At 44.8% G+C, this 23,374-nt stretch overlaps 1 protein-coding gene across 1 annotated transcript in view; it reads right to left on the minus strand.

Annotated features, from left to right (window-relative positions):
• Positions 1–23,374, minus strand: part of AMDHD1 (amidohydrolase domain containing 1) — a 104,420-nt gene that overhangs the window by 27,623 nt on the left and 53,423 nt on the right. Inside the window, exons 3-6 of the mRNA XM_078675839.1 lie at positions 22,059–22,123; positions 20,562–20,839; positions 15,247–15,472; positions 6,847–6,971 (exon numbers count right to left, since the gene is read on the minus strand). Coding sequence (XP_078531965.1) covers positions 6,847–6,971; positions 15,247–15,472; positions 20,562–20,839; positions 22,059–22,123 — 694 coding nt within the window. The remainder of the gene's footprint in view (positions 1–6,846; positions 6,972–15,246; positions 15,473–20,561; positions 20,840–22,058; positions 22,124–23,374) is intronic.

Genomic DNA, 23,374 nt, shown 5'->3' on the forward strand with positions numbered 1-23,374 from the left:
AAAATGTGGCTGCTAGCTTTTAGATTTCCTCTCTGCACTCCATGCTACTAGAAGCTCATTAGTTTCTGTGGAAGGCTGACAGTTCAGCAGTCTTTGCAGCGGTCAAAAGTCTTTGATTTAGCATTGCCTTTTTTCATCAGGCCTCATTTCAACCCACTCTCTAAACTCCCACTCCACCCCTGCACATCACTCCTCCTTGCTCATTTGCTCCACTAATTTATTCCTGCAAAGTCTGCACCGTCTACAGCCACACACCCCGCTTATCTGCTGCACTCTACACATCGGCTCAGACATGGCCACCACTATCCTCAGTAAACTGAGGGCAGCTATGCAAACTTAAAAGCAAAGTTCAGACCACTGAAGCTGCAGAGCAGGACAGAGGCAGAACAGAGGAGTTATGGGGGGTAGAGGGGATTGGACCGACCACAATGCCACCAAATACCAAACTATAGGCTACTGAAGAAGGAAAACGCTACCTCTCATGAGTGTAGTAAGGATGGCAGTAGGTGGTGCTCCTCCGCGCTCCTCAGCACCTCAGCTTCTTGGATCCTCGACCTACAGAAGACCTGTGCTTAAGCTGCCCCTAGTCCCGAGCCCCTGCAGCAATGAGGGAGGAACAGCTATCTGGATCAGCGGGAGCAGCAATAAGGTGTGTAAAAAGCAATGGGAGCAGGGGTTGCACAGAAGGCGGTAGTCCCTGGACCTAAAACCACATAAAAACTGTGCAGAGAAAATGTCTGCATTGCCATTTATAACAAAGTAAAATCAAAGCAAACAGTTGGTCAAGTGTTGTTTGTCAACTAGATGTATCCATGATAAAATTCTATTATCCACTACAACCTACCAGCCAGTACCTTGCTAAGGATCTCATTGCCCACCCAGACCATGGATAGTAATTACTACACATCGTTAAATATTTATCTGGGTCTTCGTAATAGGATCCATGTCACATGAACTCAGGAAATGCGTTTTTATCAATTCCTCCGTGGGACACCGCAGTAAAGAGGCCTTAAATGCATGTATGTTCCAGAAATTTCTATGATGACCAGTTACTTCCTGAGGCCTTCCCTCTTTGTTACCCAAACTATTAAAAGCACCTCAATCCCACACTAAGAGTTTGCTGCACAAGTGCTAATTAACAATAACATTAAAAATACTACTTGTGGGGCAAACAAGACCCTTCCAGTCTGCCCTCCTTATAGACAGTTCAGACACTTTCTCCAAGGGTGAAACCATTCACTTGCACTAAAGTTTACTTCCTCTAGGCTCGGATTGCCTTCTGGAAAGAGTGGAAGGGCTATATATCCGTCTTTAGATGGAGTACACTTTAAAAGCATCATGCTTCTAACTTCCAACATTAAGCAGTGACAAAGGTGGGCTATGAATATTAAAATGGAATGTTGACATACGGGGGCTCAGTGGACCCCACATATTCAATCGCTCAGGGCAGAGGGGCAGCTTGACTCTTGTTAATCATGCCCCAGGGAAGAGTGTGTCTCAGAACTTGGCTTAGGTTTGAAGTCGGTGTAATGTTGTTGTGTGTCTCGCAGCATGAAACGCAGTCGAGGGTTCAAGAAGGGACCCGCATCATCATTACCTTTTGTCTGTTTTAAATGTGCTGTGATAGAGCTCGGTGAGACCCAGCAGCCATATTTGAATGCGCTCACTCAGGGCGGGATACCTCATGCCAGTGTCACAATCACCAAGTTAGATTCTGACGAAACTTGCCAACGTGCAAAATAAACACAATTAACTACTTTCACAGGATCAGGGAACTTCACATGTGGTTCTGATAATACCAATCAGTCAAAACTCAGTGTCACTACACCAAAGAAAAATAGCTAACTTTAACCTCGGAAACGCCTCCCCAAACACGGCTGCTGATAACTTATCGCTGGTATCTCCTGCGGCGAGCCACATAAACAGGTGATAACACTTCTGAAGGCCAGGGAGGGGCTCCGGCACAGGGCCACCCTTAGAACCCTGTCCTCACCTGGTTTAGCCATTGGCCACAGGAATTCGCTTCAATGGGGAGTTGTTCTTTATTGGGACACTTCGGTTACGTATTTGGATGTTTAAAAACGACTTTTGAACTACCATTGGGTTCGTTGTAATGTTAATAATAGTCCAAACTAACTATACATTTACTTCTTGCTAACTTTTCCAAATCAAAGACTAGAAGGTCAATAACTAGGCCTGATCTGCTCAGTTAGCATCCTCCTCAGTATTTATATGTTAGGTTATCTTTGGCGCTCTGTACCCGTGATGCGAGGTGGAGATATTTTGTGGATTGATAAAACTCAATACAAATAATTCGCTATCTAGAGCAGCCTGCTTGGCTGTGATGCAGTAGAGCTTCTCGTGGGGTAACTGGGTCTGCTGTAAATTAGCAGGAAACCTCAAGGTCTCAGATTGGACTCATTCTTCATCCTTCCAAAGCTAATAAAATGAATATCATGGAATAAGATTGCTGGCTATTACACCATTGCCAGACACTGCTGGTAAAGGACATGTAATCATTAAATTATCTGTATTATGCGTTAAACAACTTGTGCCGCATTAGAGGTTTCAAGACGCTGCTCGAATGAAGACAAGTCTATCACATAGAGCAGAAGAACAGAAATAATTTCAGAAAAAGAAACCCCTTTTGCTCCCACTTTCCTTTTTAGTGAGTAAAGACCAATAACTGTGCATTGTGGTGCTTGCTGTTTATCATGCACTTATACACAGGATCACCATTTGGAGCCAATTGACGCACACTTATCTGCACTTGAGAAACAACAGAGCATTAGAGACCTTTACCAGTTGTATGTGGCAACAAAGTACGCCTAGGCAAATGTCTGCCTGGCTCCAAGTGCCACGAGGCAATTATTACGTTTCCAAACTATGCAGTATAAATCCCCTCGCTCTTATGAAGGGCTTGAGTGCAGTCCAGCACTTTCCATGTGGTTCCTTATAGTTTTTTTTGGTGAGTTTTTACAATAAATCTTTACTAGGCATTGGCAAAGCCAAGAGGTCTATTTCCGCTGTATCTTTGTACTATCTGCCTCTTTCTGCACCTTATGTCATTTTTTATTTTCAAGCTTGCTGTACTGCATGCCACCGGTTGCACAATCAACAGGACAGGAGGAAAGATGCCCACTATAGAGTATTAGCCCGATGCAGCCTGGATGACACCATGATATCTATTATAGAAAAGGGAACTGAAAAAGGGCTAAGCTTTTCACATCAAAATGTACCAGAAACTCTATTATTTGCTCCCCAGAGCAGTCTTGGAGCAGCATACATTCTATACAAGAATCAAATAAAATATATGTTCTCTTCTTCCCTCTCCCCGTACAATCACGCACCTTTCCATCTTCTTTTTTATTTCCTTTCCTCAAGAGCTATAATCCCAGAGAAAAATATAACTATGGTTAATCTACCTTCTCTATTTGTACTAGGACTGTTCTATTTAGTGAGTACCACAAAGTAAAATGAGAACAAAAGATGCACTGTGTAAAGTTGTAGGCGAAGGTGTCACTTTACTGCAAATGCTGGCAAATTAGAAACCTTTGTATTTGTGAGGCTCGACAAAGTTCAGTGAAGCTGGCAAAGACTTCCACTTTCACCCAACTTCGCTGATGTGAGGTTTTCCTGCCTTCAGTTCAGTACAAATGGGCTGTTTCCAGGTTGCAAGATGTCCAGCCTACGACGGGTGGGACATCATGCAACTGTATAACAGCTGCTGACAAGATCATGCGGTGGAAAACTGGTCAAGTGACAAAGAGGAGTCTTGGCTATGGGGAGCAATGCACTACAACCACTTGTATTATATTACACAACAAGGGGACCACGCCTCCCAATGTTTTGAGAACCTGGGGTAATAAGTTCTTTCAGGAAACAATGGTGTTCGGAGGCCAGTAGGTCTCTGGAGCGTTTAGGAAAAAACAGGACCCAACATTATACAGTGTATGAAAGGCAAGTATCGAGCAGGACACATTTTAGCACGGTGATGCAATAAATTTATCGATTGCAGAGTATCATTTCATTTTCAATTGTCAATGGCGTTTCGATATCATATACTTGAGATCATCATCAGGACAGGTGTGTGAGCACCTAATATTTACTGCACAAGTGGACCAGCCGTGTGGTGGAACACAAGTAAAAGCACGTAGAAATCGGCTTACATTAGGATGCTCGTGAGGGCTATCAATCTAGTCAAGCGGCAGATGCCTTTGTGAGTCTTGGTAAGGAACCGGTATTTGGCAGGTTCCTGTTTTGGTCGAGGGTAGATAGTGATTTTTTTTGGAGATCATTAGAACCAGGAGTAAATCTGGAAGCCGGGCGGTCGCTCTGGTATGCGAGGGAAAGCCGCCACTTGTAGGGCGCGGGATTTGTTGGTCGAAGAGAACATCTGGCCTTGGATGATGGAGGCTTGCTTGGGGTAGGAGTTCTGACAGGCAGGACACCGATGGACACTCTGGAGGAGTCCAAGCTCCAGCAATGTCTCACCGTCTGTAACTACGTCTTCACAGACCACAGGGAAGAACAACATTCAAACATAAAGCACATCCACCAATGTTGTGTTGAGACCTTGGGGAGTGCAGGTGAAGCCAATGAGATCCAGCCACCCCACATGCAGGACTGGCACGCTTTAAAGCTACTGTCTGGCTGTATATGAGCATGAACCAGGAATCTAGTTCAGGGAAGCAGATGAGCAAGAAAACTCAGGGTTGCAAACATGACACTTAAGTCTGAAAGGCAGTATGTAAAATATTCATAATCCTCATTCAGTAAAAAAAGGTTGGGATCCAGGGCATCTGGTGGGCATGTTGAGAACTGCTTCCAGATAAGTGCCACATATGCCAATGGACTTTAGTTTATTTCTTTTTTCTTTGTTGGAAAGGCCACTCAAGTCTCCTCACTATACCTAGAAATATTGCATATGTCTGTAGGAAACAGACGTGCATACTTACACACGACACTGGCCCTAAATGGAGACAGTGTTATGAAATACAGAAAAGAAGCACAATCTTATGGCAGATAATCAATTCAATATGCAATCTGAGGACCTCCCTACCATCATCAGACCTCTAGCAGCACTTGGGCAACCTTAGGCAATTGGTATCTGAAAAACCGTGATAGGTGATTGCATGAATAGCTGTAATAAGCCTATTGCCCCAGCTGTCTTGCATTGCCATCACTCCTTACAGCATTGATAAGAGATCCCCTTTCACATAAGTCCTGTCTAAAATGCCCTTTGGGTATACTGAGCTCTATAATGTGCATGGGCCTCTATAACATATTGGATAAAGTATGGCACTACCTACAGTGCATTATGAGAATACAAAAGTAATGGTGCAGAAGTTGATTAATAAAGTCACAGCATTACAATGTCCTTCTAGATATGACAGAAGCACTACAGTCTTTATAAATATGGTCATCGTTGTACTGTCCATCCAGCCTTCAATACTTACGGCCACGACCATGTCACCCGCCAAGATATCTTCCTGGGGCGCATGTTTGGGGAAAACACATGCAATCAGTACTATCGAAATAAAGTAAAAATTAATATACAGTGCATACCTGCCAACTCACACGGTGCATAGTGAGACACACAATATCGGCTCCCACGACATGGTCTCCTGGTGAGGAGCTGATATCACACTGTGGCAGGGAAAACGAGCGGAAAACCACTGTAAAAAGTGGTTTTCCAGCTCGTTTTCTGAGGCTTTGAACTGCTGACGTCCATTGAGAGGTGTGACTACACCCCAGAACATTTGCACCAGCCTCAGCAAACTTTTTTTGTGGGTGCGGGGTCATGCGGCGGTGTAGTGTTCAAAAGTGCCTCCTAGGTACTCCTTGGCATGAGGCCCCGCCCCTTCTCACATGTATTGTATTGTAATTGCATTTATATAGCGCTTACTAACGCTGACGAGGTGTCAAAGTGCTTTTTCGGCGAGTAGCGCGCTACTCCAGGACCCATAGAGGATCAGTGTTGAATTAGTATAGTGAAATATGCAAGTACATTTTAAGTGGTGGATAGGTTAGTCAGTTATTTGGATTTGGAATGATAGCAGCAGTATAGAGGAGGACAAAGGTCTGCATTTATATAGCGCTTGTTGACACGCGCTATTCAGGAAGCCTACAAAGGATTAGTGGTGAATTAATATGGTGAAATATGAAGTAATTTCAGTGGTGGATATTAGTCAGTTACTTGGAGTGAGAAGGATAGCGGAGGGATAAAAGGGGAAGAAAGATTTGCATTCATATAGCATTTGTTACCCCTGATTGGTGTTGAATCACTTTTCTGGCGAGTAGCACGCCACTCCGGAACCCATTAAGGATTACTGTTGAAAATTAGTAGAGTAAAAAAAAAAATGAAGTAATTTGAGTAGTGGATATGTTATTCAATTCTTTAGGTTGGCAGGTATGACAGTGCATCATTTGTAATAAGAAGATTTTGGAAAGATTCCAAGTGAGGACGTTTCAGAAGTGGTTCTTCAAGTAAAATGCACGCGAGCCCGCAGGCTGTTGATCCCACTGGTCTGTACTGAAGGTCAGACTAAAAAAAGACAAAGGTGAACCTTGACAGCTTCCAATGTCAGAGAAGGAATCTCAACAGAAAGAGTTCTACTTCTTAAAATGCTGTAGTTGTTCCCCAGGAAATGTAGTTTAACCGGACAGATCTGAAAGAAGGCATATGACGTAAGAACCCAATTCTAATAAGTTATTACAGGCTTCATCTGATGTCACCACAATCCTAATGTAATGATGGTTATGACACTAGAATAATAATTGTATCATAAGACATTTCTTAGGTGGATCATGTCTGCACGTAGGAGAGTAAGTTATTTGTCTTACCGGAGTATGTAAGCAGTGGTTGGCAAAAGGACAGCAGAACACTGTGCAGCCGCCATGGCGGTAATGCCTTCATCACTAATTTCTTCCAAGTGACTGACTGCCAGCGCCCCTAATTCAGCTCCAAGCTAAAAAAAAAAGAACAGTTAAAACCAATGCATTTAAAAATTACCAATCACTCCAAACATCAAATTAAATACGAAAGCACTTTAAATATGCTGCATTCACTGTATTTTAGACTCTACTGAAACAATGACAATAAGCAGTTTTGAATGAAAGTTAATTAAACATTATATTTGTATGCCTCATTACATCTCATATTCTATTACAATAAACTCAACAGCCAGGCCAGTGAAACGAACTTTAAGAAAATCACTAGTACATCGTGGAGTATAATAGATATGGGTCAGGAGGCATATCTTTATGGGTGATATCCCACAATGCCCAGTCGTACACTAAAATTGCATTATGCTGTCATGTGTGGCACAGTGGCAATTTAGCGCCAATAGGGAGAAAGTATTGCCCTGGGATTAAGAATGCAGGGCAGGGTGCGAGAAGTTAAATAACCGTTAACGTTTGCAGCCTGGTTGCAAACAGCGCTTGCAAGGCAGTGCATCTTACCATGTTACATACCGGTGAAACCTTGGAGCACCGACTCAATGATGTGCAAGTACTGACAGACTCTTATGGTAATCCTGTGGCACATTGCAGTCTTAACAGAAGTACTGGTGGCTAAGCCCAATCTTTCTTCCCAAACATACAAAAGTCAAATGGAGTTCCCTGGGGCTCATAGCTAGGCACTGCACTACTTAATATTTATGGAAAACCCTTGCCAACTCTGACACGGTCCTTTGGACGAACCTTTCCCAGATGTACTGAGGATGCTCATGTGCTGGGTCGACTGGTAAGCACAACGTCAGCCTCCTCCACGTTTGTTGAGCACCTTTCTCCCTTAGCAGGCTGGATGACAAACTCATTCAAATTGATTTGTGTGACAGTGTCCAACATGGCTGACATATCACTGGAGAGCTCTCGCTGTATAACAGAGGAAGCAGACCTATGCTCCTCACCCCTGCTGTCCAACAAGAGGATATGGCTGCCCGGAGAACCCATTTCTGTCAGGGGTAGACAGACTTTGGCAGCAGCATCTACGGCTGTGATACTGGATATGAATTCCTTTTCCAACACCGAAACACAACTGATGCAACTTCTGCTCCATCAAGGACAGCACCATAAGCAAAGAAAGAATTATAGGGGATCCGTGAATGTCCTACTCCAAAAACTGCTGAAGGCTGTAATGCAAAGACAATGTCGCGCTGGGTATTGAGGGGTTGGAGACCTCAGAGAAATCTACACAAACACACATTGCTGAGAATTACTTTGAACGTTTGGTGAAATGGAGACAATGCAACTGACCAAAAAGAAAACTTGGGACATCTATTCTTCTTGGCTCCGGCATGGAACAGAAGATCTCAATTTGACTGCTAGATTTGATGACATGGAGGTTTTATCAACGGGAGGTCTAATTTGGAAGTTAAGATAATGGTACTGAAGGAGTGATGAAGGCATCATTGAAGTGAAAACACAATCCCAAGAAAACAAGTGACAAGTCATAGAGAAGCATGATGCCCAAGAACAACAGAGGTGTCAGCATAGACAAGAATCATGGCAATTAGAGAGTAACACTGCAGGAGGAGGTGGATCAGATCTTGGAGACATCAGGATGGCAGATCCCTGCAGGAGACAGCTCAGGAATTGCGTTAAATGGATGGTGAACAAAATAAAGTGTGTGATCAGAGTGGCCTGCTGGGAGACTAAAGTAAATGATAGGTGCAAATTAAACATTTGGGAGGGACGTTGTGAAATGGAGGTATCACACAGCCAAACCATCAGATTAAGGACCCATTGAGACTTCTTTGAGGGGTCATTGGTCTAGACTATTTGGGCGTTGGCTTAAGCGCACATTATAAAAGTCTCCCAAAAATAGCTAAGAATGTATTGCCTTACTGAGTAGTAAAGAAGAACCGCCCCTTTGGGCCATTATTGGGAGAGACTAGGCCAATTACTAGAGATTCAATGTGTGGAGAGTAGCACACGTGTGTGGTTATAGATCAGAGGTTGTAAGCCACACTTCACTGGCACATACACCCTCCCCCTGGACACCTCACACCTCTGATTTGATCCCTCTCCTATTTTGTTCCACCACCACCATGCCATCACTCTGCGTATCCTGACAGCAGCTACCTAAACTAGAATCCCACCTATGAGTCTGCCATCTCCCCACAATGACCTGGCAACCTGGCCAAAGGGCCCTTCCCCATACTTTTACATCACCATTCCCCTTTTTGGGTTATCTCCCTCACCCAATGCTCCATCCTTGACCCAACCCCTCCAATCTAGATATTTAATTGGAATTGGAAGTGTGGGACTCTAGCATATTCTTGGCAGGTTTTCCAATACACTCCCTTTTTTGACAGGGAAGGGACATATGGGCCATCAGTGTTCCCCGATTACCAATTTGGTAGCAGACCATCGGAGGACCACGATGAAGTTCAACTGTGAGGCAGCACAACAATCTTTATCTTTCTGCTTTCCTCTCTCCAGTTTCAATGCTTTTATATCGACTTTGTAAAGCAAGACATTTTTGAATAAAGAGAAAGTTTAAAAAGTAAAATTACAATAAAACTGGTTTTAAATGTAGATAAAATCATGTCACGATGGTCAAATACCTAGTGGTCCATTTTGAGGGGTTGCATGTCTTTTTCAATAGAACATGTTCGGAATCTGTAAATTCTTCAGAACATGGGTTTGCCCTTCAAACCGTAGATTCGTAAAATGATATGGATATTATTTTTGTCTTTAAGAAAAGTTCCATCACGGCAGTCCGCTCAACGACACAAACCGTACTCGGGCTATTGTCAAATCTCACCTCGAATACATGAACAAGTGTATAGTGCCCTTTGTAAGCCATTCTTTGATTGGGTTGTAAATAATTCAAAATGCTGCAGATAGGTTTCTTTCAGGCCTGCAACGTAGAACAGCAACTTCACGGGCTACTGGCCTATCTGTAGCCTCAATAAAAAGATTTATGTGTCTTAATCTCGTATTTTGGCATTGGATTCATTGAATCACAATTCAAGAAATACAAATCTACTTGTTCACATAGATCAGTTGCCAGGCAACCTCTTGTCTTTCGGTTAGACTTTCAAGATTTCCTCAGATATGGCAATTTCCAGCCTTGCCTTAGTATTATCTTTGAAATAGGGCGCATTGACAGCCTTCCAAAAGGCGTCATGTCTTTCAGTTGGGAGGCATCAATTAATGCCTCCCACGCTTCCTTCTTCATCATATCCCTTCTATTTTTTATTGCAGTTTTATAGACTGGTGGCCCCCCGCCCTGGGCAGCGCACCCAAACCTCTCAGCCCAAGAGCTAAAAAAAAACCTTAAATCAGTGTATACAAGAAGCACTAGAAATTGCCTTCTCTTCTGCGCGTGAAATCCATTCCGATGTCAAACCTCCAGTAGAGGGCAGAAAAATATCCTAATAAATTCTAGCAGATCTCGCTCGAAAAAAAGACACAACCCTCAGGTAGAAGCAAGCATTAAGAGGAACTCAGGGACGTGAGCAGGAAAGAAGAAACAAAGAAAGGTAATGTCATGTCCTCCATGGAAATTCAACAGCTCTTCTTCGTGTGCTTACTCCTGCGTGAAGTCGGTTATGAAAAAACTACGGAGCCTTTAAAAACTGACTATAATGGGAATCGAATCCAGGTGCTTTGCATTGCCACGGAGCACACATGCCATTCCTGGGGGTGCGAATAACAACCCAATATAAACCGGGTGATGTAGCCTCCTTGCTTCATGTCACTGAACCAAGTGGACCAACACACCTGAAGACAACGAACTGCAAAAGCAAACTCGACTACAACCATAAAATGCCAATAGACCAGATTCAGGCGGGAGACTTATTTTTCAACCCAAAAATTGCTTTATTTGAGCTTTCTCCCGCCTGAAATTGCATTTTCTATAATAAAAGTCAAAGGGGAATTTTAATTCTCCCGATTTTTTATTGTAAATCTCCCACGTCCCTGTCATAAAATGTTGGCATGTATGCTAGAACGTGTTACTGGTTACATCGATCATCAGGGAACCGAGGTAAGTGGAGACATGTTAGGCGAACCTGCACTCTTCCCAAACGGAGCGGAGCTCTCAAGAGTCGCTCATCCAGTCCAGGGTTTTGCTTTTCATTCCGGGATTCGTGATGGTACAAGTCCCATTGTAAAATTAGGGCTCTTGCACCAGCATGCAAAGAATCATCCTAGCGTCTAGACTGTATGAGTTACTTGCGGACTAACACAAGAAACCTCACAGCTTTACCAAACTCAAAGCGGTTTCCTCCAAGGGCCTTTAACGAAGTGGGCTGGACCAATTAGAGAGATGCGCAGGAAGAAACACATCTCACCGCCGCCAAGGTATACCGTGACTGTTTCACTCGCCATTGTGCTCAGCTGAAACTGGTTGGAGGCGGGAGGGGGGCTTGACTCAGATTTCTGCCCTCTGCCCTCCCCTTCTGCCCTGCCCCCTCCACAAACAGGGTTAGACAATGCAAACGTATAAGGAGGGCCAAAGGGCAGGCGTTTGCCTGCAGGCAGCAAATGAGGCCCCCGCCTCACTCTGAACGTACGTATCACGCGCAGAACAGGTTACAGCCCTGTGCGCGAGGAGGCAGCACACGGTGGGATACTGACTCCGTGGCTTCTGATGCCAGAGCCCCTCCCGCAACAACAGCAGAAACGTGCACCGAACATTGTTTCGGCTGAGGGTGAAGACCCTGAAGTTGGTGTTGGCTACTGTCTGTGCTTGCGACAACCTCGCCTCAAAATTCCGCCGTTACCCTAGCACCTCTCGTCTCGTTCCCGCAGGACTCTAAGAACAAGTCAGGTCCCAGGCCGGCCAGCCAATCACAGCGCGGCCCGGGGAATGACGTCACGGGGGTGTCCCGGGCCAGCAGCCAATGACAGCGCGGCCCAGGACAAAGGGGCGGGACTTAAAAAAAGCCAGAGAAACGCCCCCGAATTGCGTTTTCACGGGGAAAGCGTGATTGACAGCCTGTCTCCCAATGGCTAGCCTCCATTTATGGAGCTAGCCAATGGGAGACAGAGGCGGGACTAAGCCCCACACTGTAGGAACATAAGATTTCTCCTGGGCGGAGCTAGTGCTCCGGCCCAGGCAAAACCTAACGAGGGTCATGGCACCACACCCACTCTAGAGGTAGCACCTGACTCTGCAGCCCACCTGTGTTCATGCCAGAGTGGCTGAAGGGCTAGTGAATTCTTGCTGGCCTTTTGGAGAAGTGAAAGCCTGGTTTCATCATGTTGCTGCTTCCCCCTGAAGAGGTGCTGGTCTGGACTGTTGAACTAATAACATTAAATCATTTCCAAGTGCAGAAGGGAGGAACCAAGAGAGAGGACCCTTGGTGAACCCGGGCTTGGCGTTAGAGGGAGCACCACCACCTAGTAGGGGCGAATAGAACACACAGCACCTCTACATGAGCCAGTAGGCCCATGGTCTAATTTACATGTACACTGCGGATGATGCAGTGCCAGGTGTATGAACAGGCTCCATGCCTGTGACGGAACAGGCGCTTCGGGTGACGCATTCCCAGGTGTATGAACAGGAACAGGCGCTACAGGTGACGCATTCCCAGGTGCATGAACATGAACAGGCACTGCGGGGGAAGCTTTTCCAGGTGTATGATCAGGCTCCATGCCTGTGACGGAACAGGCACTTCAGAAAATTGGCCATCATCTTTACATGGAAGTTGAACATTTAGAGCGCTTCTCCTGTTCTTTGCAATGGACGCCCTAACACTTTTCGGGATGGACTGCAGTGCATTCGTTCCTTCCTGTGTATCTGTCTCCGATCTCTCTTTCTCCCACCAGCCCTGGGGCAGAAGGCGTAGCAGTGAGAAGAGCGCGGTTGTGGTTTTTTTTGCAACCCTAAGCAGAAACTCTGTGTGCAGTTTACAAAGAAACACTGAGCGTGAAGCTGAGAACGCGGAACAAAAGGGTCAAGCTCCCGCATTGAAATGAAACCAAACACAACGTTGGTGTTGAGTAGTTACAGTGATCGCGAAAGCATTGGCCGAACGGCCGTAAAAGTAACGGCTGCGCGGTCGTGAAAGCCAAAGTGATCGCGAGGACGCGCTCTATGGTAAGCACGCTAGTGGTGCGCGCGCAGCAGTGATCACGCTGGAAGGGAGGCAGATGGCGGCTTAGCGCGTGAATGTAAGCGTTAGGACAGCGCTGGTAGCACTTTGAAAACCCGTATACTAACTGTCTCGCAGAGCGGCGCATGCGCTGGATCAGGCGAGACCTAAAAACAGTAAGAGAAAGCGACACAGTCTTAAAGGGAAATTCACCTAGCGAGATTAATTTGTAAGTTGGTAGCAGATGCGGGCTTCAATCAGCCACTACTTCTTTTCAGTCCCTTTTGCTAGTGGCCACATATGGTGCAGCAATTTCACCCACACTGCCCCTTCCTTGTGTAATGCAAGAGGGAAATGGAAAAATTATAGAGACGAAGGGAGGGGTGAGGAGTCTGAGAAATAGAGAGAGGGAGATGCGCCAAGAGAGTTGTCAAGACAGTCTCTGGGTGTATGAGTAGGTAATCTGAGATAGAGCAGAGCAACTCTGATCTTTCATGAAAAGATGAAAAACTGACAAGAGGCAAAAAAAACCTACAGAAGCCTAGACCATTGACCACAATAAACATATTGATAAAGTGATACTCCAGTGCTGTTCAAAGGTGAACATACAACAGTCCCACACAGTCATCAAGAGTAGGACTCGTATCTCGTGCAACACTTAGATTTGGTCCTACTAATCAATTGGCCTCAATTAAGATCACAACTCAGTTTGACTGCTGTTCTGGGCGGAACTCCGTCTACAAAATTGACTTTTTATTGATCAGCGAAGGGCAGAATGAGGAACACATGTGTAGTGTACTGTACATAGCTGAATTGTTAACCTCTAAATCATTACATCTCCCAGTTGCTTGTATTTCTTTGCATGTCTTCCTCCGCCCTAGTCTCACCAACCCTGTTGTCCACCCTTCCGCGGGCATCAACCGATATTCTAATTGAAAACAAAAGGTTATGGATAAGAAAATCAAAAAATATCAGATACACTCCAAAGCATTCAATTGGACTGTCTAGTACACCCGGCACTTGCAAAATTATCTCTTTTTAAACATGTGATTATGGGACCTGGACCCCCCAGGTTGTTCCCGGCCCGCCCCCATCCAAACCCACAAATCAATACTTGAAGACAAGAGCTGTGGGTACAATAGGCCATGTTAATTACAAAACCCTCACACAAACATGACAATACAAATCAATAGCATTAATAATTCAATACAATATATGTTTATGCATTTCAATCTCTAAATATTATATATTTTTGTGTTGGTCATAAAATCATAATCCATTAGAATGAATTACAAGAATTAATTTACCTACGGAGAATGTTCTCTATCGCCCCAGCACTAAGGGGCCTTCTGCCTCGCTCCCCCGAACTGAGAACCATGCAAGGCACAACCCACCTGCGTCCTTGAGAGGTGAGCCCCTGTCATCTGGACCTTTTCCGCCACCCTAGGGTCCCGCCCCTCCAACACCAGGCTGTCAAAGGGGCTTGTAGGGTATAACCAGGGGCCACCGCCCCATGCCCTAAATTGTAAGCTGGTGCCCTTGCCCCCAGCCGGTGTCTCCATTCTCTCTGGGGTGAGCTTACTGTCGCTCCCCCTCAGTGCTGGCCTAGGGAGTATGCAGGATGACTCCTCTTAACAACGTAAGGCAACTTATGTGGCCTCCTTACCGACACTCTAGTCCACCATCCTACATCTTCCCAAGCTCTTACTCTAAGGGATGGGTGAGTGGGAGATTTACTAGAGTCAGTTGAGCCCGGGGCCAGCGCAGTAAAGGAAGAGAGGACGAGTGCCTGGGCAAGGTGCCCTAAATAGGCCCCCGCCCTCTCCTCCCCCCTTCACTGCCGGCCGTGACTGGAAGTGACCTCACACCTTTGCTCCGGAAGGAATTCCTGCCATTGGTGATTTCTGCTCAATCCTACAGCCAGGAGCCAAGAGGGTGTGGCCGGGATCCCGAATCCTAATGGCGCGCTTCCTTACAGTACGCGCTTCTCCAACTACATTTAAAAAGACAACAAATCTACTGTACGCAAACATGACAAATACAATGGATATAATGTGATTGACTACATTTAATGAGAACAACAAATTTACTCTACGCAAACATGACAAGTACAATGGATACAATGTGATTGACTACATTTAAAGAGAACCACAAATCTACGCAAACATGCCAAATACAATGAATTGATTGGTACCTCTGCAGCCGTAACTGGATTAAGCTCATCCCCGTGGAAGTTAATTTGTAATCCTGCATCTTGTCCAGCCTGGAGAATTCGTCGCGTGGACGCCAGATCAAAAACACCCTTCTCACAAAACACATCGATATTATGCACTTGCAGTTCACCAGCTAGCATAAGCTGTTGTAGTTTAGGGAGATGGTTTGCAACAATATCATCCGTAGCTTCCTTAGTAGTTTTCCCCCTAATGGAAAGAGAAGACGAAGCTCAGTAACACCTATATTTACCCATTAATTGGCTTTCACACATGGAGTCTTCATGATAAGTGAGGACCCAGAAGACAGTTTGCATTGGAAACAAGGCTCTGATGACCCAAAGTCTGTCAACTGCAGCCATCAAGGATACATGGCTCCAAGGCACCATCTTACATTTCCTCCCTGCAATTGGAATGCTACGGGCTCACAAAGTCTTAAGTACAGGAGGGAACAGGAGAAGGAGTTATGTGTATTAGAGTACTTCTTACACACCAAGGAGATTCTTAAAGTGGAGATATAGACTGAAAAGTGTTGTTAATACCAAAGTACAATGTGATTAGGTGTAACATAAAATAGGAAGGTAAAAAAAACAGGACATTCCGATGGAGTGCAGAGTAATTCCTGAATCGATCAGTAGTGAGTGGAGTCAGCCAGTGACAGTATTTACCAGCCAAATCGAAAATTACAAGTTTCAGTTGAGATTCCCGTTTAGTTTTGGCTCAAACATTCTGAATTGGTATTCGTGTAGCTTGTAAATAACCTGTACGCGCGGTATTAGAATTTCTGAGTATAGGAATATTCAAGCAGGACTCCTGGCTGGAAATCATAGAATTGAACCCCAAGCATCAATTGGTTTACCCATTAAACACTGTGGTTCAGGTACCTAACTGGTCCTTCAACAACTGGTATAGTCCTCAGCAGAAGCCTACCACGATAGTCTTACTGAGCTGTACCGCAATTAACTATTAAACGGAACACTGTGAAATTGACCCTTTTTAGAGTGCCGGATGAGCTCTGTCAGCTGCAACCAATTCTTCTTCAGTCACCCCATTAAATATGGCAGCTGAAAAATCAGTCACCGCCTTTGTGTTAATTTTTGTATAGCACTTTATACCACCTTGGGATGAAAGCAGGTCTGTAGGAAAGTTGGAAAGGGCTGACAAGGAGAGCAACAGAAGGAATTGATGGACAGCTTGAGAACGTGGAGATCTTCACCAACATGGGAATACAAAAAGTGCATTGGTAGTGCCTTGAAGGTACCTGGTCCCAGGCTTCTGTCCAGCCACGCTATATTAACTACTGGGACCTATTATTAGAAGTATGGGAGTGGTGACCCGCCCAAAGAAAAGGCAGGTGTAAGAAATCTGAGAAATACAAAACATTTAGTCTCAACTGCCAGGCTAGAGGATGCCACATTCGAAAGCATCTTAACTCTACTTTCTTCACATAAGGCTTGATACAAAAAATAGCATTTTACATTAGCTAGACACATTTGCAGAGAGTTGATCTGACACAGCCTCCCATTTCCCTTTCTCCATAAGTCCTGCAACGGAGGAGTGGTCTTAAATGGATCTGTGAAGATGCAGTTGTAAGGGTTTTAAGAGATGAAATGCCTAGCAATGATCCTCCTCATGTACTCCAATTTGGATACAGAGGAATCCATTCCTTTCTCGAGTCTTACAAGACAATCGTCTTTACCGCGGTCATCTGCCCTTTTTTAGGTTTTGACTGGCCATGCGCTTTGCGCATGTGCCAAAAAAACCTCTTGAGTTGTGTGTGTGGGTCGGGATACGCCCCCTCCTCCGATTGGCTAGCTCCATAAATGGAGGCTAGCCATTGGACGAGGGGCCTGTCCGTCAATGCCGGACCAGATTCGGGGGCGTTCCCGAGATTCTTTGGCTTTTGCCGACGTCACGCGACGTCAGCCAAAAGCCGGGAACGCCCCCGAATCGGTCCCGGCATTGAGCCGGCACCCGCCTTCCGATGCAGCATTTTCATTGTTACTATAAGCTTGTTTATTTTATACGTTTTAGCGTTGTGGACATTAAAAAGGACTGAAATGATGTACATATATGTGAATATCCGTTTTAGAGTTAGATCCTTTGCTGGATGTGTTTTATTTCATGGGAGTAAAGTATACCGAATTCACGCTGGTTTCTCTTTATTTTAATGAGGCGAAAACAGACTAATTTGTGCGGTGATAAATGTCCCAGCGGCGAGCATGCTACTTTTTTTTATTTAATGACAGCCTCATTAGATGAAGTTATTTATTTAGAGCTTCCCATGTGTTACCTATTATAGGGCACCGACCCCCACTGTGAAACCACTAACTTTCCACTTTCCGACCAGAAAAGTGCACCCGGGATCACAGCATCGCCTAATTGTGCACTTCCCGCGGCAGCGAAAGGCCACGAGGCAGCAATATTGTGCTACTGAACACTGCCTGACCCGCTGGGCATTGACAAACATTGCATGCGTATTAACACGAGGAATAAAAAGGTCTGCTTACTACAGAACAAAGGAAATATTTCAAGTAGATAAACTTCCAAATAAGGTAGGAATCGTAAGCTGATAGTTAAAAAAAATGTTTATGCTGTCGCACTTTGAAACTTCCTGCTCACCTTTTAATAAAATTTCGTAACGAACATCAGGCAAACAAAGGAACCGAGAGTGGATTTTAAGGCGTGCAGATTCAGAGTCAGAGTGCAGATTCAGAGTGCGAGTGCAGATTCAGAGTGCGAGTGCAGATTCAGAGTGCGAGTGCAGATTCAGAGTGCGAGTGCAGATTCAGAGTGCGAGTGCAGAGTGCAGAGTGCAGAGTGCAGAGTGCAGAGTGCAGACTGATAGTGCAGACTGATAGTGCAGACTGATAGTGCAGACTGATAGTGCAGACTGATAGTGCAGACTGATAGTGCAGACTGATAGTGCAGAGTGCAGAGTGCAGATTGAGAGTGCAGAGTGCAGAGTGCAGATTGAGAGTGCAGAGTGCAGATTGAGAGTGCAGAGTGCAGATTGAGAGTGCAGAGTGCAGATTGAGAGTGCAGAGTGCAGATTGAGAGTGCAGAGTGCAGATTGAGAGTGCAGAGTGCAGATTGAGAGTGCAGAGTGCAGATTGAGAGTGCAGAGTGCAGAGTGCAAGTGCGAGTGCAGAGTGCAGACTGATAGTGCAGACTGATAGTGCAGACTGATAGTGCAGACTGATAGTGCAGACTGATAGTGCAGACTGATAGTGCAGACTGATAGTGCAGACTGATAGTGCAGACTGATAGTGCAGACTGATAGTGCAGACTGATAGTGCAGAGTGCAGAGTGCAGATTGAGAGTGCAGAGTGCAGATTGAGAGTGCAGAGTGCAGATTGAGAGTGCAGAGTGCAGATTGAGAGTGCAGAGTGCAGATTGAGAGTGCAGAGTGCAGATTGAGAGTGCAGAGTGCAGATTGAGAGTGCAGAGTGCAGAGTGCAGAGTGCGAGTGCAGAGTGCAGAGTGCAGACTGATAGTGCAGACTGATAGTGCAGACTGATAGTGCAGACTGATAGTGCAGACTGATAGTGCAGACTGATAGTGCAGACTGATAGTGCAGACTGATAGTGCAGACTGATAGTGCAGACTGATAGTGCAGACTGATAGTGCAGACTGATAGTGCAGATTGAGAGTGCAGACTGAGAGTGCAGACTGAGAGTGCAGAGTGCAGAGTGCAGAGTGCAGAGTGCAGATTGAGAGTGCAGAGTGCAGATTGAGAGTGCAGAGTGCAGATTGAGAGTGCAGAGTGCAGATTGAGAGTGCAGAGTGCAGATTGAGAGTGCAGATTGAGAGTGCAGATTGAGAGTGCAGAGTGCAGATTCAGAGTGCAGATTCAGAGTGCAGATTGAGAGTGCAGATTGAGAGTGCAGAGTGCAGATTGAGAGTGCAGATTGAGAGTGCAGAGTGCAGATTGAGAGTGCAGATTGAGAGTGCAGATTGAGAGTGCAGAGTGCAGATTGAGAGTGCAGATTGAGAGTGCAGATTGAGAGTGCAGATTGAGAGTGCAGAGTGCAGATTCAGAGTGCAGATTCAGAGTGCAGATTCAGAGTGCAGATTCAGAGTGCAGATTCAGAGTGCAGATTCAGAGTGCAGATTCAGAGTGCAGATTCAGAGTGCAGAGTGCAGATGCAGATGCAGATGCAGAGTGCAGATGCAGAGTGCAGAGTGGAGATTCAGAGTGCAGAGTGCAGATTCAGAGTGCAGATTCAGAGTGCAGATTCAGAGTGCAGATTCAGAGTGCAGATGCAGAGTGCAGATTCAGAGTGTAGAGTGTAGATTCAGAGTGCAGAGTGCAGATTGAGAGTGCAGAGTGCAGATTGAGAGTGCAGAGTGCAGATTGAGAGTGCAGAGTGCAGATTGAGAGTGCAGAGTGCAGATTGAGAGTGCAGATTGAGAGTGCAGATTGAGAGTGCAGATTGCAGATTGCAGAAAGGCAAAACCATTGCATTGTAAATGCTTGTTAAAGGTTAGTGTTTGGCATGGGCAAGCTTTTTTGTCAAGTGGTTTTCAGGTTTTTGCAAATTTCGAAGGGCGTTTGGCGGGTCTTGGCACTCTTTTCTTATTAAACCCTGCAGGAGGATATATCAGCAGGTTAGTGTATCTGCTGTGGAGATCTGGGAGTCAACTTTTCATTATTTGGAAGTCGATGCATTTTCTTAACTAGACTACTCTTCTTGTATACAAAGCACAGTCAGTAACATGTTGGACATTCTTGGTGTGACACGTTCAGTCAGACTCGGCTTCCACAATTAATAAGCTCATATAATTATTAGCAAATGTGAAACTACAGGTTTCAGAAGTGACATTGGCTAAAAGGTCAGAATCGGAAGATGGTGTTACAAATGGCAAAGAGTTACATGGTAGATATGATAAGGCTTGCACACACAGATAATGCATCTTCTTTGCACTGCTTCTACTTCCTGGGAAAGGGAGAACACCCCCACCCCAGACCGCCAGCCCCCACTCCCCACTCCTCTGCACCTTACACCTCATAATTCCGCTGCAAAATCATTTAAATAAGTGGCTATGGTTTCCTTGGTAACTGGCTCATTGTAATTCTTGGTTAAATATTCCTGCACCTGGTCACATGCAGGGCATGGTATGCTTTAATAAACAGAGCCCCTGTATGCAATCAGAGCTAGCCTTAGTTACTTTAACTAGATAAAGTTTAGTTTCAATGTAAATCAATCAGAAAGAGAAGACCTTTCTCATTAACTCATACACAGTGAAGGTATAGCAAGTATTGGGTCAGCATCATTAAAATGAAAAAGCATTTTACTTGGGCACTGCATGTGCTCCGCAGTAAGTCGAGGAGATACCGATGTCCAGCTCACGTCGAGCTCGTTCAATCACTTTCAGCATTTTCAGTTCAGTGTCCAGATTTAAACCGTATCCACTTTTGCATTCAACCAACGTGGTCCCTGCACGGAGCATGCGCAGAAGGCGGCGCTTGAGACTGGTGAAGAGTTCCTCCTCAGAGCTGTTCTGGGTGCGCTCCACAGTGAAATGTATTCCTCCTCCAGCCTGGTGAATGTCCATGTATGTAGCACCTGCAAGCTAAAACAGGAAACTGGTATTTAAATAAATAAAACAAAACTAAGAAATGGTTACAAATCCGGATAATTACTGAGAAGGTCTCTATTGCATTTTCAATTAAGAAAACCTGAGAGAAATAGATTTAACTTTTTTAAAAACAAAGCTACGTTGAAGGGGAAAGACCAAAGGTCATTTATTGTATAGGTAGACATTACCCACTATGGTGACTTTTGTTCTGTTACTCTTGAGCCCTCCATGATGTTATAACCATGGAACCTCATAAGAAGGAAGTAGTTGCACCGGAACAAGCATGTACAGCGAGCATTTAACCTGTGGGTGTTGAGGATATAACCACCACAGGATGTGCCTTTATGTGCCACCAACTTCCACATTATAGTTTTCTCTGTATAAAACCTAAGACCATGCACGGGGGTTTAAGAACTACAAGTTGAAGATCACAAGGTGAGCAATTTGTCCTTACTAGGGCTTCCTGCCCCCTCAAGATAGAAAAGCAAGACTATTGTTAGGGTATGAGGCTCGGAGAAACATAATCTCATCTTTGGAGCTGTTGTCCAAACATTAACATTAATGTTAATAGAACATATGAGGAGCAGACCACAAGGCTGTCTAGCAGGTAACATCCAAGGGGAGGTAGTACTCAAATGCAATAGGCATCATCTTGGGCCTCTCGCTTACATCCATAATGTGAACTGGAGGAGTCTGTCTGGGGAAAAGGGAAAGGTGCACACTCTTCTGGTTGAGATAAAAATCTGTCAGAACATTAGGAGAAATAATGACTGTATATGATGGCAGCCATTCTCTCATAAAATCAGAGCACACCTTAAAAGAGGATAGAGCTTGTTGTTTGCCAACTTTGAAGAGAAGCAATCGCAACCAAAACCACAATTTTCCTAGTCGCTATTTGAATAATCACCAGTGACCAATTGCTCAAAATGCTTATGGGGCAGAAATGAAAGGACCACATAGCACCATAGCAAGTTCGGATAAGGAATTTTGCCTTATGACTGAAACAAAGTTTAAAGAACCCAAAAATGATGCTTTACGATAACATTTAAGGAGATAATGAATTGCTGTTGGGAAGTGCTTGGTGCAAGTCTGGGTACTCAGTTTGTTGATGGTAGGAACAAGGAGAAACCTTAGATATTGAGTCCCTTTCTGAAGACCTGCAAAAGGAGAATACGAAAGGTATTTCGAGTTCATTGCAGCACATGTACGTTACCTTCATTGAAAATTCATGAACTCTATCACCGGACCAGACTGGGTGTGTATGTGCATCAACAAGACCTAAAATTAAAAACAAATACAAATAAACAAAAGGTTCACAAATGAAAGATTCTGCAAACACTAATAGAAGAGAGGGATCGCTGCTACAATCAAGGTTTCCATAAACTGACTTCTAATTGAGACCTTTTTTCAGAAGATCATTTTTGGACCCAAACGTGTTAAACAAGTTTTTGTTTTCCTAGTTTACGACATTTTGGACGCCTAACAAACATCAGTGATCCTATCAAATGATGGTGTCACAAGACTTGGGGTTACATACTACAGGAGGATGGGTAACTAGAACAAACTATGCCTCTGAGAAAAAATACTTTGTGCGGTTTCTGGATGGTCTGTTCATGGTGGGGGACTGACAGAGCAGATGTCTCCTAAGTGTAAGGTACAGGCCTTTTTGCAGATGCCCCCCACTTTTTGCCCCCATTCAGACTAGTAGATGCTGGGTTTCGACTCCGACAGTGCACTGAAGCCTGCTAACCAGGCCCCAATGCCAGAGCTCTCTCCCTAAAATTGAAACGTGCAAATTGACCTCAAGTATATGGTACCAGTGGTACCCTTGGCCTTGGTTGTTAAAAGGGTCACCAGGGCCTGAAGCGCTGTTTGTGCTGGCCTGAGTGATCCAAGTAAACTACTGACAGCAGGCCTACCACTGCAGACTGCTGGAGCAGTGAAAATTGTTCGAACCAGACTCTGCCCTCACCATGTGTGGCACAGTCCAGTCAATTAACTGTTTTTAATATATACCAGTCACCCTTAAGGAAAACCTCATAAGCCCCAGGAGGCAGTGTGCATAATATTAAAGTTGTGGACACATAAGTGCAAGCTTATGGGTCACTGCAGTGGCTTGCACCTTTCCAAGCAGGGACCCTAATTCCAGTCAGGGTATTGGAGTTACACACCCAAGATTACACCTGCTCAACCCCTTGGTACGAGCAGTCAGGCTTGTCTCAGAGGCAATGTGTAAAGCGCACGCGCACACACGCGCACACACGCGCACACACACACACCCACCCACCCACCCACACCCACACCCACACACACTTTTGAAAAATAACCAGTATTTATCTGAATAATACAATATCAAACCGACAAATATCCACATACACAAGTAAAGATACCACTTTAAAAAAGTTTTAAATAGTTCAGTCCATAGGAAACTATGGATGCATCACTTTTATCACAAAATACCTGGGATGCGTCAAAATCAAAGACGAAAACAGATGCAGGGGAGATGAGGTACCGAAAAGCAAAGCGATT

The sequence above is a fragment of the Lissotriton helveticus genome, chromosome 1_1 (genome assembly GCF_964261635.1).
Source record: "Lissotriton helveticus chromosome 1_1, aLisHel1.1, whole genome shotgun sequence".
Lineage (NCBI taxonomy): Eukaryota > Metazoa > Chordata > Amphibia > Caudata > Salamandridae > Lissotriton > Lissotriton helveticus.